The sequence below is a fragment of the Eleutherodactylus coqui genome, chromosome 10 (genome assembly GCF_035609145.1).
Source record: "Eleutherodactylus coqui strain aEleCoq1 chromosome 10, aEleCoq1.hap1, whole genome shotgun sequence".
Classification (NCBI taxonomy): Eukaryota; Metazoa; Chordata; class Amphibia; order Anura; family Eleutherodactylidae; genus Eleutherodactylus; species Eleutherodactylus coqui.
In genome coordinates, this window is record NC_089846.1 from 98,493,960 (window position 1) to 98,512,736 (window position 18,777).

General features: G+C 48.7%; 1 protein-coding gene across 2 annotated transcripts in view; it reads left to right on the forward strand.

The window, feature by feature from the left end:
- The first annotated feature begins 550 nt into the window (after window positions 1–550).
- VWA7 (von Willebrand factor A domain containing 7) overlaps window positions 551–18,777 on the forward strand; it is a 28,145-nt gene continuing 9,918 nt past the window's right edge. Inside the window, exons 1-15 of one of the 2 annotated variants that reach the window (XM_066581608.1) lie at window positions 551–633; window positions 4,606–4,853; window positions 12,305–12,586; window positions 13,575–13,671; window positions 14,044–14,166; window positions 14,371–14,566; window positions 15,073–15,242; window positions 15,314–15,426; window positions 15,495–15,611; window positions 15,920–16,102; window positions 17,132–17,264; window positions 17,342–17,470; window positions 17,582–17,674; window positions 17,811–18,070; window positions 18,160–18,290. In XM_066581608.1, the coding sequence (XP_066437705.1) occupies window positions 4,644–4,853; window positions 12,305–12,586; window positions 13,575–13,671; window positions 14,044–14,166; window positions 14,371–14,566; window positions 15,073–15,242; window positions 15,314–15,426; window positions 15,495–15,611; window positions 15,920–16,102; window positions 17,132–17,264; window positions 17,342–17,470; window positions 17,582–17,674; window positions 17,811–18,070; window positions 18,160–18,290 (2,237 nt within the window). In that variant the 5' untranslated portion in view covers window positions 551–633; window positions 4,606–4,643. Of the gene's footprint in view, window positions 713–4,605; window positions 4,854–12,304; window positions 12,587–13,574; window positions 13,672–14,043; window positions 14,167–14,370; window positions 14,567–15,072; window positions 15,243–15,313; window positions 15,427–15,494; window positions 15,612–15,919; window positions 16,103–17,131; window positions 17,265–17,341; window positions 17,471–17,581; window positions 17,675–17,810; window positions 18,071–18,159; window positions 18,291–18,777 lie in introns of both variants that reach the window. The other variant, XM_066581607.1, reaches the window with a different exon arrangement.

The following is an 18,777-nucleotide window of genomic DNA, read 5'->3' on the forward strand; positions in this document are numbered from 1 at the left end:
CCCCGTCTCAGGTTTTTGTGGGAGCACAAAGGATCTGTGACCTGTCACATCCTACACAAAGGAGAGGCGCACAAAGACCGGGATAAGGGGGGCAGGATAAGGAGGCACAAAGAAACTGAATGAGGAATGAGGGGGGCACACGGGAGCCGTGACGATGAATTATTTAGCTTATTTTTAAGTCCAAAATTTTTAAAAATGTGCAAATAAAATAAAAAAAAGACTCCAAATATCTGTAACCTTTATTTGCCACCGCTGTCTAACTTATTTACTGTCTTGTCTCTTTGTGACTATATTCGCCACCGCTATCTTTCTGACTTTTCTATCCATCTGCTGTCTCTTTGCAACTTTATTTGCCGCCGTCGTCTCTTTCCATCTTTATATACTGCGCTGTCACTTTATTCGCCGTCGTCTCTTTTGTGGTCGCGTTTCTCTCGGATGATTGCTTCCTTTTTCTCCGCTGACAGTTCTCATCTCTGCAGACACTAGTGACTCTTCTGCAGACTCCTGTCCCTTTAAGACTAGAGGGAGGCTCCTCCTGTCACTTATTGGGCTGATAAACACTCAGAAGTGGCAACTGGAAGCAAGAAGATTAGAGACCTGTGTGCGACGCTGAAGAGCGAGCGAGGATTGCAGGTGCGGAGGGATGATGGGAGTTATAGTTGGTGACACAGCATTTCTATATGATGCAGTGAGCTGGGCGCTGCTATTATGGGTATGTGGTAGTGCCAGCCAGTGTGTCCTGCGGGACTCTATGTAGCAGACTGCACAAAAGTGTGTATGACGTGTGAGGATGGGCACTTATATGACTGCACTGTGCATATAGATCTGTACATAGGAGTGTGCACTCACCTGCATGTGTCCAAATTGGTCTATAGGTGTACTTTACATGGTCTGTGTGCAGTATGGCTGCACAGGTAGAAGTGTGCCCCCCGCTGTCCTGTATAGAACAGATCAGTGTACGCGGTCTACACTATAGGTCCATATGTAGGTGACTGCACTTTACTGTGTCTACAGTATAGATCTATAGATACACTTATACATCTATGTCTTCTCCAGTAAGGTGCACAGCTGTAGACTACCGTCCCTTGTGCATCCCTCCCTGTGACCTAATAGTAATATTTTCCATGTCAGTATTTCTAAGGCAGCGAGAATACAGAACTGTCATGTGATGCATATAGATATACGTTTCATATCTGACCCTGGAGCCCAACGTGGGGAGTCTGGATTTGACTCTCTTGCTGGAGTCAGTGACAAGTGGGAGTTGTCTCGTTAACACTTGCCTGATCGATCGTGATGCTATAGGTGGACGTGAACATAGGAAAATGGTGGTTGAAGCTCTATAGGGGCAGCAAGGGTTAGACTAGTTGGGTTTTTGCCTGCTGGCAGAGGAGCCGCTTCTTGCCTCTTCCCATAGACGTACGACACAAGGGGAAAGTCCGGCAGCAACTCTCCTGTCTATAAGATGTCAAGGCTGCTTCTCAGAGGCGAGGACCCCTAAGGCTGGGGTCGCAGCGGAAACGAGAAAAGAATTGACATGCTGCAGAATTTAGTTCTGCGCCACATCTCAGTTTTCGTGCGACTTGGCCGAAGCGTGTGAACGAGGTTTTTGCAAAATCTCGTCCACTTTGCTGGCTAATCTTGGGTTTAAGAGCTGCGGGTGGAAGGGCCGTGGGGACTTTCTGCACGGAAATTCTACCCTGTATGAACCAAGCCTTAGGGTGTAAAGAGGCAAAAATTGGAAGAACTCCCCTCCCCTGAGGCTGCAGTCCTAAGAGTTATGTGTGAATGGCTTACTGGTAGAGTGTCAGCTCTTGGGCCCACTGTCATAGAATAGGCCAAATTCAGATCCCTCATGGACCTTCTAGAGTTCTATGTGATCTCAGTTGGGCTGCATCCGCATGGGCTACACAGTCTCGGGGTCATTGGACCGTGCTTCCCACCTCGCTGCCAGCCTCTACATAAGTAGGTAGTAGTGCCACCATGTACTGTAGAGAAGCTGGACAGGATTCTCCGTGCGAACTGCGTTGTGGGCACATTATATTTACTGGTGCTAGATGGAAGGCTGAAGACACAGCGAGAGAGACTGCCACATGCGATAGTGACACTCAGAATATCTTAGTCTCAGGCATAATTAATCCGTTAGTGCTGAATATTGTCATCACATTAATAATGGAGTGTGTATAGTAGGAGGGTGGAGGCAGATGGGGCTGGGGAATAGTATATTCCGTGTCGGGTTTATATTAGCAGCTGGAGTTGGGCATTTTCACATCTCATCAGTAATGCCGAGTAGCGCTGTCACCTACAGCCCCCCACCCCCAAGTAACTCCAACCTCAGCAAAAGCTGCTAATACAGAGGCAAACTGGAAAATGGAGAGCGACTCCCGTCTGCCACGGCTCCACCAACGTCCACAATTATGACTGAGGTAGACGCACATAAAGCATATCCCACTCCCCTATCTGGGAGTTCTGGGTTATAAAAGGGGTCTCCTACTCGGGACCAGAGAGTGGCTACAAGAAGCGTCGCTCGCTCTGGAGGAGCTGACCTGTCCATACATTACACAAACTGCCCAGTGATATAAGTACCCCCTTGTAATACTTCAATTCATCTGTGGGGGTGCTGCAGAGAAACTGAACACTTTCTTCAGGAATTCCCGCTGATTACTGGTAGTCCAACAGCTGGACAGTCTGATCACCCTATGATTAGTTGACCCCGAATAGGTTCTGAGAGAGGTAAATCCTGTCCGCCCTCTTCTAGTTCCCCTCAATCATTGGTGGTGGTCCGTGTGCCTGGTCTGCCAGTATCAGAGAAGCAGAGAATATCCTGCTCTGTGATACTGTGTTTTAGCACTTTCTGTTACGTGTCCCTTTACTTTAGAAGTCCCGATGCATAGTACCACTAACGCCCATCCTGCTAAAGGCTCTGTCCTTTACCATGCTCCCACAAAAGGAATTATTTTCAGACTTTATGTATAAGCAAGAATCCCTTTATTCAGGGGAATAACTCAAGGCTCAGGGGCCCAGGTGCAAACGTTCAGCTGGTCCCTACCTCCTCCTCCTTCTGTACCTGTACCCATACCTAAACTGTGCTGCATACAGCTGCAAAAAGAATTTACATACATGATATAACCCTTTGGTGTAAGCTTTCTAAACACAACTAATTTCCTGGACTACGTTAAAATCTGTTTATAGCCCCTTAGCCTGCTTTTATACGGCCGAGAAAATCTCGCAAGATTTATACGTTTGCAAGACGCACAAATCTCACGCGAATATGAACTCCATTCTTTTAAATGGGGTTATACGCATGGGCTATTTTTTTTCCTGCATCACAGGAAAATATCACAACCTTGTCCTATCTTTGAGCGTTCTCTTGGAATGCCTCGCATTGCCCATTGTTTACAATGGGGCCGGCACAGCATCGCATGGCATATGAGGTGAAACAATGGGAAACACTCTGCGATCCTCCGCCACAGCTGAAAGCCTCACTACTTCCCCAATGTGACGCCTCATATCTGCAGGAAGATCGCATGTTAGCAAGCGTGATATCGGGCTGAGTTTCACGGCCCAATATCGCACTCACCTGTGTGAAATTAGCTTTGGGCTGCGCTCATGTTTTTTGTTGCATTTTTGAACCACAGTTAAAATCTAAAAAAAAAACCTGCATGCATTTTTAAGAAACTATTAAAAACCGCATGTGGATTTAAACAATACATGGATTTTTTTTTTTATAAACCACATGCAGGTTTTTGATGCGTTTTTTAAATTGTGCGTAAAGTGTGCAATCATATACAGTACATACCCAGGTTATACCGGCACGGTCCATATCCCTATATACAGTAGATGTGTAACTTATACCAGCTGTACATATATAATTATATACAGGTGATACCCAGGCTATTCCAGCTTGGTCCATATCACTGTATACAGTGAGATGTATAACATATATCAGCTGTACATATATGATTATATACAGAGATACCCAGGTTATACCAGCATGGTCCATATCACTATATACAGTGAGATATATAACTTACACCAGCTGTACATATATAATTATATATAGGCGATCTCCAGGTTACATCGGCATGGTCCATATCACTATATATAGTAGATGTATATCCCTCTGTATATAGTGATATGGAGTATGCTGGTGTAACCTGGAGATCTCTAGTATATACTTATATATGTATATCTGCTATAACTTATACCAGCTATACATAGTTAAGGAAGTACAGTACGTACCACAGCGTGTACTCTTCCTCCGCTCCCGACACCGTCATTGCACTGCCAGCCGGACCAATCACAACTGCAAGCTCGCAGTGGGAGGAGTGCGCACCCAGGAATTCTGAAACCTGTAATTGGCTGCCGGCTCCCCTGGTAATGGCCCTACCCCCTTGAGTGCTGGCTCATGGCAGTGATTCACTATCTGACAGGGGGCCCGCAGGCCCCCGTTTACTAAGGGGTCAAATCGCAAATGCGACCCCCTAGCCTCCATTCACTGACAGCAAGCAACGATCTTGAAAGGGGTGAGACACTGAAACAAAGTACAGTAGAGAGTTACTTGATCTTTAAATATATACTAACGTGTGGACCCTCTCAATCTACCAGGTGCTCTCCATGAAAGATCCATAACCTTCTCCCTCCCCATGCTCCTCCCCTTTCTGCTTCTCGGGGGCCTGGCCATACCAGGTGGCCACGCCTTCTTCCCCAACTTCTGGTCCAAGTTCCTGTCCCTCACCTGGGGATCATCCACTCACCAGGATCTGACAGAAGAAGCCGTGCTCAACATCACCCTGCGAATCCTCCTGGACAACAAACACCCCACCAGGCCCCCGCTGCGCTGGGAAGACTTTGAGGTGAGGGGCTTAAAGGGCCAGTACATGCACTGACATCTGACCCATTCACATGCTGCTACTGTGTGTATTTTTAACACTACGTATATGACATTTTGCTATTTTTAGCTATAGAGCACAGTGGGCATTATACGTTGGGGTCCTACGATCCCCTTAATTGGGTGAGTGCCAGATTCTCATTTACAGAAGTTCTTTGGCGATGTGCAAGGAAGAAGCGAATTGGGAGTTCTGTATCAGAAGAGCATTGCAGCAGCCCCCATAGTTATTATGTAATTAGTTCAGGGTTTTTTTCTACCTATGCGGTTTATTCTCCTGACCTCTCTATTCTTGGGGGTCTCCTGCTCACATGATAGGGGGTGGGACGAAGCTGAGGTGACAAGATAGGTCAGAAATTGTAGTAATTTTACGTGTTCCAGCATATAACTATGGGGGGGCACTGATTACACGTGTCCTGGATTCTGAAGAAGTAAGGTATATTTGTGGTCCCAGTCTGGTGGAGGGCCAGGGGAGCATCTTCAGGAGCATTGTGTGGTCACGTGACTGCGGGTTGAGCGTGGTCCTCGCATCCTGCCACAAGTCCTACATGTAGAGGGAGGATGACATTATGTTATTGTTAGAGATGAGCGAGCGTACTCGGAAAAGCACTACTCGCTCGAGTAATTTGCTTTATCCGAGTATCGCTGTGCTCGTCCCTGAAGATTCGGGTGCCGCTGCGGCTGACAGGTGAGTCGCAGCGGGGAGCAGGGGAGAGCGGGCGGGAGAGAGGGAGAGAAAGATCTCCCCTCCGTTCCTCCCCGCTCTCCCCTGCAGCTCCCCGCTCCGTGCCGGCTCCCGAATCTTAAGGGACGAGCACAGCGATACTCGGATAAAGCAAATTACTCGAGCGAGTAGTGCTTTTCCGAGTACGCTCGCTCATCCCTAGTTATTGTGCAATCCTGAGCTCTGCAGTGCAGAAGGGAATCACTCTGATATCGGGTCACCTCTAGAACTGATTGTTATCTAGCTCTAGGAGCAAAACCAGAGCAGGGTGACCGGGGGATGTGAGTCCCTGCAGGTGACCGGAGGGGAGATGTGAGTCCCTGCAGGTGACCGGAGGGGAGATGTGAGTCCCTGCAGGTGACCGGAGGGGAGATGTGAGTCCCTGCAGGTGACCGGAGGGGAGATGTGAGTCCCTGCAGGTGACCGGAGGGGAGATGTGAGTCCCTGCAGGTGACCGGAGGGGAGATGTGAGTCCCTGCAGGTGACCGGAGGGGAGATGTGAGTCCCTGCAGGTGACCGGAGGGGAGATGTGAGTCCCTGCAGGTGACCGGAGGGGAGATGTGAGTCCCTGCAGGTGACCGGAGGGGAGATGTGAGTCCCTGCAGGTGACCGGAGGGGAGATGTGAGTCCCTGCAGGTGACCGGAGGGGAGATGTGAGTCCCTGCAGGTGACCGGAGGGGAGATGTGAGTCCCTGCAGGTGACCGGAGGGGAGACGTGAGTCCCTGCAGGTGACCGGAGGGGAGACGTGAGTCCCTGCAGGTGACCGGAGGGGAGACGTGAGTCCCTGCAGGTGACCGGAGGGGAGACGTGAGTCCCTGCAGGTGACCGGAGGGGAGACGTGAGTCCCTGCAGGTGACCGGAGGGGAGACGTGAGTCCCTGCAGGTGACCGGAGGGGAGACGTGAGTCCCTGCAGGTGACCGGAGGGGAGACGTGAGTCCCTGCAGGTGACCGGAGGGGAGACCTGAGTCCCTGCAGGTGACCGGAGGGGAGACCTGAGTCCCTGCAGGTGACCGGAGGGGAGACCTGAGTCCCTGCAGGTGACCGGAGGGGAGACCTGAGTCCCTGCAGGTGATATCCTGAAGGTGGCTGGGAGTGGCATGTGAGACCCTGCAGGTGACCCGAGAGGAGAGGTGAGACCCTGCAAGTGACCGGGGGAAGATGTGAGTCCCTGCAGGTGACCGGGGGGAAATGTGAGTCCCTGCAGGTGACCGGGGAAGACGTGAGACCCTGCAGGTGACCGGGGGAGATGTGAGACCCTGCAGGTGACCAGGAGTGCAGGTGATATCCTGAAGGAGACTGAGGGTGGCATGTGAGACACTGCAGGTGACCCGAGAGGAGGGGTGAGACACTGCAGGTGACCTGAGAGGAGGAGTGAGACCCTGCAAGTGACCGTGGGGAGATGTGAGTCCCTGCAGGTGACTGGGGGGAGATGTGAATCCCTGCAGATGACCGGGGGGAGATTTGAGTCCTTGTAGGTGACTGGGGGAGATGTGAGACCCTACAGGTGACCGAGAGGATGGGTGAGACCCTGCACGTGCCCAGGGAAAGGCGGACATGGGGAACCCTCAGGTGACTGGGAGGGGCCATAAGTGATAGGTGTTAACCCTTTCTTTTCCCAAACATCAAATCCACTGCTTCTGCCTTCTTATTGCCTAGAGGGGGAAAGGATTCTCAGTCTTCCCTTGTATGAGAGTGCTCTATTGGACCTCATCAGGATAGCTTTTTACCTTCTAGGTCTCAATCTTCCCATTTACTGACAGCAAGCAGAGTGCTAGAAAATAGTGAGAAATCGTTAAAGTATATTAGAAAGTTGCAGAACTCTTTGTGCCGCTTCATGCACAAGGAATCGCTCTGATAATATCTGCAGTAGGTCCCTAATAAAATGTAAGGTGACCACGGTGGAGGACACAGCCGTTCTCTGGTGGTATAACAGGTGCCCGCAGATCTGTCAGGGTAAAGAGGATACCCAGTGCCTACTCAACGGTATAATGGTTAGCTGTACATGCACAGAACAGTCTTGGTGAGCCCACTGACCCTACAAATGAAGTGGACCGAGCATTTACATAGGACTGCGGGTAAACGGCCGTATTACCGTAGAAAGACTTTCTGGTTTGGACTGCTCTGTGGCTATTCAGTAGTCAGAGGGGTCCATCTGGTGGTGTAGTGGCCCGATGTAGTGTTAATGAATGTAAATGATTGTTGTGAGTAAATTGTGTGTGTGGCCCTTTAACTGCAGGAGTGACATTGGTTATAAGAGTAGGGTAGATAAGGGGGTGAAGTTTAGGAGAGTAGATGGTAGAGAGTTGAGAGAATGTAGTCGGAGGAGGTGGACGTCCTAGCGTGAGGCTGAGGCATTGAGTAACGGTTCTCCTGCTACCACAAAGAGAAGAAAAGTGATTTAAGGACCCTGAGAAAAGAGAAGCTTGAGTGAATGCTTTTATTGTGTCAGGAGTGCAAACCACCACCCACGGTCTATTAGATAACTGGGACTGAGGACGTCTGGAGTTCAGAGGGAAAAGTGTCTCCTAGTAAGCGTGTGAAGCTGAAGGTGTGGAAAAAGGAATGAAATCTTGTAAAGAAAGTGTCATACCTGAAAAGTATACTACGCAAGTGATTTGTTGGAGAATCAAAGCTGGAAAAGTGTACAAAAAAGTAAAGTACAGCCGAGCACCTCCGGTTATTTTCTTGAAACTTCAATATTGGACTGTGGACTCTTTATTTTGTGCCATGTGATTAGCGGCCTAGAAGAGGTGCTGGCGTCACGTGACATTTATGTTTAAATTTAGGAACATTATAAGCCTGGACGCTCTGTTCGTGTTCACTTTGCACGTGACTGAGCTGGGCCATGCTGATGCTGAGGTCGGAAGAGGTCATAGAGCCACCCGTGACCGCCATCCTAGTTACCCTGTGGTCTCATCCACGATGGTGGGCTGCCGCAGTGGGCCCCCAGCATCAGCCTTATAGTAGGCTTAACTGAGTTGACCAGATTTTCCCAGGGTCAAAGCAGGGCAGAGGGGTGTGGTCAGGGGCGGGACAGATGGGTGTGGTCAGGGGCAGGGCCTATCACAACCTATGATTTTACCTCTGCCCATTATAAAATGTACAGGGCCGATTCAAAAAGACAGGAAGCAAATTCCGTACCATTTCCACATCCAAAAAAAACTGTCAAAATCTGTGCCATTGGTGCGGATTTTGACTGGAAATCAGACGCGTACCCGCAGCTGATTTCATACTATTTGGCGCTCCGCCTTTCCCTCCGCTGAAGGCTTTCCGCAGTAAGTGCTCCCTGGCTTCCAGAGCCCTGGGGAAAGCAGGACACAGCGTCCCAAAGCGGGACTGTCCAGTCTAAATCGGGACGTCTGATTTACCTCTGTGAGCTATCAACATGCTTAAAGGGAATCTGTCAACTGGAACATCCTGATCACTGGGCAAGCATCATGTTATAGAGCTGGAGGAGCCGAGCAGACTGATATATAGTTTTATGGGGAAAGATTCAGCAGAACTTGTATTTTCTAACTTCCCGACGTCGTACAAACATGAAATTTAGGATGGCCATTCTTTAGCTCCTAAATAGGAAAAGTAAAGGGATCACAACTCGAGTATTCAATGCTAATTGCAAAAGTAAGTGCACCCCTATGTAATGTAACTTCTTGGCATCGTACAAGCGTGAAATTTGGTGCGAGCATTCTTTAGGTCCTAAATGAGGAGAGTGGGGGTGGGGGGGTGGGGGGTGGCACATTCTGCAGAGGGACATCGGTACATGCAGCCTGAGGAGAATCTAATGCTCCTCTATGTGTATACGTATTTTATTCCTCTGTTACTCTAAAGTAACCGTGACTTCATAAAATTTTCCATGCAAACAACACGTAAACACCTGTATCAAATTAACTCGGGCGAAGACGGGTATATCAGCTAGTTCATTTATATTTATGCACATTCTGAGCTAAATAGTCAAATGGGCGGCGCTATCAGTGATTGACAGCTGCCCTGTATGATAACTCCAGCCACTGGACTCAGTAGAGAGATAAATGAGTCTTTCCCCATAAAACTACATACAAACTGCTCTGCTCCTGCAGACAGGATGTTCCAGCTGACAGATTCCTTTTAAGCAATGCAGCCCCAAAGAGTAAAACGACAAGCTCAGCTCTGCTACATGGAATATCCTCCTTTATATGCAGAACTAAAGCCTCCAGCAGCCAATCACAGGCTTTCAGTAATTTTCATGTCTGGGATCCCGCAGTCCGTCTCCCTTACTGCTCTGTTTGCCACAGACCTTTACCTCGTTATAGCCCTATTATTAATAGGAGAAGAGTCATCGGGGACCGACAGGTGATTACCGGAGCAGCTGCAGGACCAATACTGAGATGACTGCCACATCCTATATAAATGTCCCTGAGTCAGCTATTGATGTCATCTTCTGCTTCAGGACTACAACACCCTGACAAGTCATGTGAAGGGCTGCACCGAGGCGCTGTCCACAGTCCTGTACTGTGCAAATACCAGGACCAGCACTGTAGTCCCCGATGAGGAGTTTGCATCATAATGTGCGTGCAATGTGCAAATAACACCAGCAGGGCTGCATTCTGCTTTATGGGAGGTCTGAAAACATTCAGTGGGGTCCTTGCCATACAGTGCTTAACCCTTAATAACTTCATACAGTGTCCTCATAATACTGCCATACAGTGCCTGAATCATATTAACCTCATACAGTATTCAAATAATGCCATTCTTACAGTGTCCGTATAACACTGCCATACAGTGCTGATCTCATATTAACTTCTTACAGTGTCCGTATAACACTGCCGTACAGTGCTGATCTCATATTAACTTCTTACAGTGTCCATATAATACTGCCATACAGTGCTGATCTCATATTAACTTCTTACAGTGCCCGTATAACACTGCCATACAGTGCTGATCTCATGACCTTATACAATGTCCGCATAATACTGCTATACGGTGCTGATCTCATATTAACTTCATACAGTGTCCATATAATACCACCGTGCAGTGCTCAACCCATGATAACCTCATGCAGTGTCCGTATAATACTGCCGTGCAGTGCTGATCTCATAACTTCACGCAGTTTCCGTATAATACTGCCATATCTGACATAAACAATTCTGTCCTACAAAGGCTGCAGATGCTGCCATATTTTCTCTCCAAGAGAACCTGCATATATCTATATATATAAAGACGAAAGCACTCACTCACTGATTCACTGACTGACTCGCCAAAAATTCTCCAACTTCCTGATGTTGTAGAAACATGAAATTTGGCACAAGCATAGATTATCTCCAAAATAGGAAAAGTAATTGGGTCCCAACTCGATTATTCAATTCTAGCGCAAAAGAATTGGCGTTGAAATTTTACGTACATAATCTAAATCTCTCACTTCCCAATGTCATAGACACTTAAAATTTGGCACGAGCATTGAATATGTCATAAATAGTAAAAGCTAATGGGTTTCAACTCGATTATTCAATTCTATGTGCAAAAGAATTAGCGTCCAAATTTTACATACGGAATGTATTTTTCTCACTTCCCAATGTCATAGAAACGTGAAATTTGGCACGAGCATTGAATATGTCATAAATAGGAAAAGCTAATGGGTCCCAACTCGATTATTCAATTCTATGCGCAAAAGAATTAGCGTCCAAATTTTACGTACAGAATGTAATTTTCTCACTTTCCGGTGTCATAGAAACGTGAAATTTGGCACGAGCATTGATTATGTCATAAATAGGAAAAGCTAATGGGTCCCAACTCAATTATTCAATTATATGCGCAAAAGAATTAGCGTTCAAATATAACGTATGGAATGTAATTTTCTCACTTTCCGGTGTCATAGAAACGTGAAATTTGGCACAAGCATTGATTATGTCATAAATAGGAAAAGCTAATGGGTCCCAACTCGATTATTCAATTTTATGCGCAAAAGAATTAGCGTCCAAATTTTACGTACAGAATGTAATTTTTCTCACTTTCCGGTGTCATAGAAACATAAAATTTGGCACGGGCATTGATTATGTCATAAATAGGAAAAGCTAATGGGTCCCAACTCGATTATTCAATTCTAGCGCAAAAGAATTAGCGTCCAAATTTTACGTATGGAATCTAATTCTCTCACTTCCTGATGTCATTTTATATAAAGGAAACGTCGCATGGTTACCTCCCCGTGGTGTTTCCTGGGTAACGCAGAGAACTATGCAAAATGGTGAACATATGTTTTTCCGGTATCTCTAAAGTAACCACGACTTCATAAGATTTTCCGTGTGACCACCAGATAAACACCAGTACCAAATTAACTCGGGCGAAGCCGGGTATATCAGCTAGTTGTACATAACCATCATCCGGTGACTACACATACCGCCATACAGCGTCCATCACATTAAACAAGTACTAAATAATACTGTCATAATTTGACCCAATAAAAAGGCCAGATATTCTCCAAATAATATCCCCATATAATTACCACAAATGCTACATATCATCTTAGACCACATAGCCCTCTATATACTACATATAATCGTATATACCAACATATCGCTGTATGCCATGTATTCCCGTATACTGTATATCACAATATATGACGCATTGCCACGTATCACATTATGTATCACATAGCACCATATAGTACTTTGTGTTCTGAGAATGCCTTCATACGTTTTCCCCTTTCTCTTTGTGCTGTAGGGCAAGACTCTGACAGCAGACGCCATATTGGAGGCTTATTATGGAGATGAAGTATCCTTGCGTCCTTTTCGAGCCGCCATGAGGCAGATTGTTAGCGCCAATGCTAATATGGACTTTCTTAATGGAACCCGCAATGATCCTCTTAGGCACTTTGACTCTGAGCGGGTGAGACAAGGAAACAGCCTCCTGCTGCAAGCCCGCGAGGACCTGCTGTGGAGCATGAGGGCCAAGGAGTATGAAGGGGCCCGAGAGCTCCTGGGCCAGATATTACATTCCCTGCAGGTATGGCGAAGCTACAAGGGATGGCGTTATAATCATCGTCTAGGGGAGGCGGGGCGTTATTATAGCTACATGTGGATATGATAGAGGAGGAGACCCCGCTTGGGACCCCTTTTTATGAGCAAGAATGGAGAGCCATCCATCGTAGGGGCAGCGCTGCTCTTTGTATTAGGCGATAATGGCTAATCACTGCAGCCAGCAGGGGGCACTGTGGAATGACCTGTCATCTGAATATTGCAGCTTGGGACTCCTAGTGGTCGAAGTGATGCATAAAAATGTTGCGCCGTTCGACTATAAGGGCTCCTTCACATGAACGAATGCGCATTTTCGCATGCGTATTTGCAGAATGAAGGATGCGCTTTTTTTGCACACGCATTGGCATATTATACAGCACTTTTTCCGCACGCAAGGCATGTTCATTTGCGCAGCAAACAAAGATGCATTTTTTAAAAAGGTTAATTCGTCGAAGGAGTTCCAGATGTGTTATTTATCCAGCAGAATTATGCAGCATATTACACGTCTCCATGCATTCCTCCCTTCTATGGGCACCTTTAGGGCACAAATGTACAGAAAAGTAGAGCCTGCTGTGGTCTTTTTTGCATGACCGAAATGGGAACTCTTAGAGGCGCTGAGAGAATCAGTTATGAGTCTGCTGTATTCATGAGGAGAGCGCCCCGCGGGTACCTTGGGGAGGTGAGAGGAGAGCGCCCTGCGGGTACCTTGGGGAGGTGAGAGGAGAGCGCCCTGCGGGTACCTTGGGGAGGTGAGAGGAGAGCACCCCGCCGTTACCTTGGGGAGGTGAGATGAGAGCGCCCCGCCGTTACCTTGGGGAGATGAGAGGAGAGCGCCCTGCCGTTACCTTGGGGAGGTGAGAGAGGGCGCTCCCCTTGTAACTACAGCTGCTAACAGCAGCTCAAACAAGGTGACAGCGGGGGACGCCGTGGGGACTCTGTAATTGCTCTCTGCCCATCTTACATCTGTTCACTTGCAGGATTTCTACAGCCATACTAACTGGGTGGAGCTGGGGAACACGGACGTCCATCCGGATCTGGCCACCTCCGGGAGAGACATCGACTCTATAGCCGAAGGTATGTAGGAAGGTCCTAGACTCTGCCATCTGGCTCTCCTCCCCTGAGGTAACTTTTTGTACTCTGCGCCCACATGTCTTTGCCACCCACCCCCCTGCACCCATATTCTTGCTGGACTGTCGCACTTGTGGCGTTCGGCCCCTTTTGCGCTGCTTTGTCTCGGCTCCTCTGTGGCTTTGTCCTCTTGTTCTGTGTGCAGCCATCATCCTACATCCTACTCTGCTGCTTCCAGGAGGTGTAGTTTTTAGGGCGCCCATAGAACCGTTCGCCCTCTGAGCGCTCCGTGTGGTCCTCATAGGACTGCAGTTTTTTATCCCCTCTACCCCCTCAGGTCCTCGCTCCAGTAACCTGTCTCTTCTTTCCAACTCTCAGTTTCTGATCAGACCTGCACGGACTGCACCGATGTGTCCTGCCAGAACAACATGGCAGCCGCCATTCAGAAGAGACGTCTTCTGACGTCAGGGTACTACGGAGTGTCACCTGTGAAGCCTCGAGGTACGAGATGTTCTGGCCCCCTAGTGGTTGCATCCCCCCCATACATAGAACTAGAGGGGTCCCCATTACAAGTGTCCGACTGCTGAGATCCCCACCGATACCCAAAACTAAAGATCTGCCACAGCCGCCTGCTCAGGTGTATACGGGGAGGGACGTGTACGATGCAGTTTACTGATTGTCCCTCCTTTGTCATCTCTCCATCAGGGAAATGCAGTCATGGAGGACCCTTCGATGACAGCAGAGAACGCAGCGCCCGAGGAGGGATCAACAAGGACACGGCCACCGCCATCTTCTCCCCCCATCACTTCCTCCACGATAAAGCCGCTGCGCTGGCTCTAAAGGCGTCCATTAAATTTCTGAGCGAGCTGCGGGAGGAGGTGACGGACAGGGACATGCTGAGGTAAGAGGTAGCGGTATATACACCGCCATGACATGCACACAGGGCGGGCCCATTATAGGACTCACCCAGCTTCTGATTCAGTGAAGGGCCCCTAATATAAAAGGGACCCAAATAGTCAGAAGAAGACAACCCCTTGCAGTTCTACAGTGGTTGGACTTTTCTATTTTTCCATACTATATACGGGATGCTCCTTGTAATATGTGACGGAGCTGAACTAATGAATGAACTAATTAATATTACCATTGTTAGGCGCTGTTCACATCCGTCAAGTTTCCAGCAGTTTTCATGCCATCAAAATGATGGCATCCTCAGAAGAATCCAACCACGCCAAATCAAGGTTTAATTGGGTCTGTTCGGTCGTGTATGGATATGGAACGTGGTTACAACCTCCATTATGTACAGAAACTGTAGCGCACATGTGAACAGCGCCTCTGTTCTTGAGTTACGGTAATACATTGTGCTGCCACTCAGCTCTTCTACATACATTTGTTCGTTCGCTGCTCCAGACTCCTGGGGGTTTCTGCCTTCCCGGCCCTGAGCTTTGTCCTGGACACCACGGGCAGTATGGGTGAGGAGATCACATCCGCTCGTCTACAGTCACGAAGAATTATCCTGCATCAGAACAAGACTCTGCTGAAGCCAGACTACTACATCCTCGTGCCCTTCAATGACCCAGGTAGGTCAGTCCACCCGCTCGTGTGCCCTGTGGTAGAATCCAGGAGTCACCATGGCTGCTTTTCTCTCCAGGCTTTGGCCCTGTGTATAAGACAAGTGACCCAGATGAATTTCTTCGCATTCTGGACGGTCTTCATGCTCTCGGAGGTGGAGATGAACCGGAGATGTGTCTGTCGGCCCTACAGGTAGGTGAGCACGACCTTTACCTCTCCTTCCTATTGCTTTTGTTCACTCCGTCTTCCCATCTCCGCAGCTCGCACTGATCCACACTCCTCCACATTCAGAGATCTTCGTCTTTACTGATGCCTCCTCCAAGGACGCTCATCTGCGGAGTAATGTGGAGGCTCTAATCCAAGAGAGGAAGATGAAGGTGAGCGATGGGCAACATGATGGCTGAAGCTCTGTGGTCAGGATGGAAGCCGGGGCGTGACGCTCTTGTGTTGTGCAGTCACTGTTCTTACCTCCACCTGGAATCATCTTCTTACAAGGCTTGTCCAAGGCTAGAAAAACATAGCTAACAGCGCCACCCATGTCCATGAGTCCTGTCTAGTATTGCATCTCTAAGCGAATGTGGTTAAGCTGTAATACCACCTCCAACCCTTAGAGTGAGGTGGCACTGTTTTTGGCCTGGACATCCCCTCTAGTAGGTTGGTAACAATTGATATACGTTGTCTCCAGGTGTCTTTCCTAATAACAGAGGATCTGTCTAGAGCAAGGAGCCGTCGCGAATTACTACACCCCAACAGATTTGATCTTTACACGGATTTGGCTTCCGTTTCCGGAGGACAAATCATCTTCACCAACAACCAGGACGTCTCCAAGGTGGCAGCAGTGATAACAGATTCGGCCTACTTTGATGTGGTGAGTGAGAGTGACGCCATTGACCTATACGATTTTATGCTGCAGATTGTGTTTCCATGATATGCGCATCTTTGGGAAGGCGAGTCATTAATAGACATCGCTGATGGTCATGTGATTGTGTACCAAGAACCTCCCTACAATAGGCAACCCTGCAGCCTGCCATGTATAATACCCCCCAAGCCTACCATGTGCCATGTATAACAGCCCTCCAGCCTACTGTGTGTCACGTATAATTCTCCCACAGCCTATCAGGTGCCATGTATAACACCCCCTCAGACTACCGTGTGCAATGCATAACGCTCCCTCAGCTTACTGTGTGCTGTACATTATGCTCCCTCAGCCTACCGAGTGCCAAGTATAACGTCCCCCCCAGCCTACCATCTGCCATGTGCCATCTATACCTTCCCCTAGCCTGCCTACCACGTGCCATGTATAACGCCCCCCAGCCTACCATGTGCCATGTATACCTTCCCCTAGCAAGCCTACCATGTGCCATGTATAACTTCCCCTATCCTGCCTACCATGTGCCATGTATAACGCCCTCTCAGTCTGCCTGTGTGCCATGTATAACGCCCCCTCAGCCTGCTTACCGTGTGCCATGTATAACACCCCCCCCAGCCTGCCTATTGTGTGTCATGTATAAGAGTCCCCCCCAGCCTACTGTGTGTCACGTATAACAGTCCCCCCCAGCCTACTGTGTGCCTTGTATAATAGCCCCCCAGCCTACCATGTGCCATGTATAACACTGGCATCCACCTATGTGGTAGAGGAAGCTTTCCGAGCTATCCGACACCTGCACCCGGGTTTTAGTGCTACCTGTGCACCACCTATAGCTCTGACTTAACTGCTTGGATGACTTCTCTCAGCCTTATAAATCTCTGTACAGAGTGCGGCTAATACGGAGGGAGCAGCCAGGTGATATTCATTATGGGACGTTCATGTAGCTCTATTGGCCGCTCTCAAAATGGCGCCATTATGGGGCTAATGAGGGACGGAAAGATTATATGTAACGGTGAGTCTGTACCGCAGGTCACTCTCCTACACGTGCAGACAGCGGAGGGCGGGAGAACACACCATGTCTTTCTGGTGGATGAGTTCTTGCACAACGTCACGCTCTACATAAACGGCGACATCAGGGAATTCCGTTTAAAGGATCCGACAGGTACTGAAGTAAGCCGGATATATGAGAGGTGGGCGCCAAGTGTTGCCAGGGTGACTTGTCTCTCTTACTCCAACTAGGCCGAAAACAATATGGCCACCGTGAGACGTATGGCAGATTTACCCAAGTGTTCCTGTCAGATCCTCTGCCGGTGGGGAACTGGACGATCTTCATGAAAGCCGTGGAGCCCTATAGTATTCACGTACAAGGTGAGCTGCTACAATACAAACCTGTTACGGCTGTGCAGCTGATGTAGCAGAGCCTAATTTGTCTTTTAACTCTTTGGAGCTGCTTGACTTCTCTTCCTCTCTCTTCATTAGGTCGGAGCCCTGTTGATTTCCTCTATTACTTTGGGACTCCGGTAAACGGGTCTCATCCTGGACTCTACCAGCTCAATCACCAACCAGTGGCAGGTAGGCAGCAGCGTGGGATCTGTGCCCGGATGATCCCTAGATGTGCAGAGCTTCCTGAAGGTCTATATGCACACACATGGCGCCTGGGTGCCATAATGGCAACGGATTATGATGCCTCCGCTTGCTGCATCCACAGGTGTCCCTACAATCCTGGTGGTCGATGCCATTGGCCTTCCAGAATCGGCCAACCTCAGCCAAGTCAGCCTGACCTCACGCAACGGAAAGACGCAGACAGTCGACCTGGAGGCAGCCAATCAGCCTGGACTGTTCACAGCGAAGATCAGCGAGATCCCCAGTGGGGAGTTTAGTGTCGGGGTGAGAGGTCGGGATGGGAGAGGACTTGAGCTAAAACGGGAGGCGCCGCAGCAGCTCAGTGCAGCTGAATGTATTGTGGAGGTAATCCTACTGTACGGCAGATCTGCAATAGGTGGGCCGTATACACTATACATACCCTGAGTTATCCCTCCTACCACAATGTCTTCCAGGCATCCAGTAATGCACTGGTGATACCAGGAGCTGTACATCCCATCTCTGTGACGCTCACTCATTTTGGTGAAGCCCATTGCTATTCTGTCACCACCAGTAATGATGTCACCGAGGACTCCGCGACATTCAGGTGAGCCGCCTCGTTCTCCTCTTTATACGGTTTATGACCTTTAAAGGGGTTTTCGATCATTGTACACCCATCAGTGCATTCAGTGTTATTAGAAGGGGGTCTGTGGTTCACGATCCGCATCTCTTGGTCAGTGACTATAAAGAGTGCCTGCCCCAGAGGACTCTCCTGTATACACAGACAATACACGGATGTGAATGGCCACTGTGTAATAGAGGGGTCGTCCATGATCAGCGTACGAACAGGAACAGCTCCAAGTAGTCATCCTCTGATCCGCGTCTGTCTGGTTGCAGCGTGACTGGCGATTCTGCCATTCAGTTATCGCCGTACCGTTTTAGCCACCACAGAAATATCCCTTTAATTGCACCCGTGGTGGAGCTGCAGTGCTGATCATCAAGGTTCCAGCAGGGGGCACTCCATCCACAGTAGAGAATCCCTTTAAGGTGACACCATCTCCTTAGTCAGAACGCATACTACAAGTCACATGACT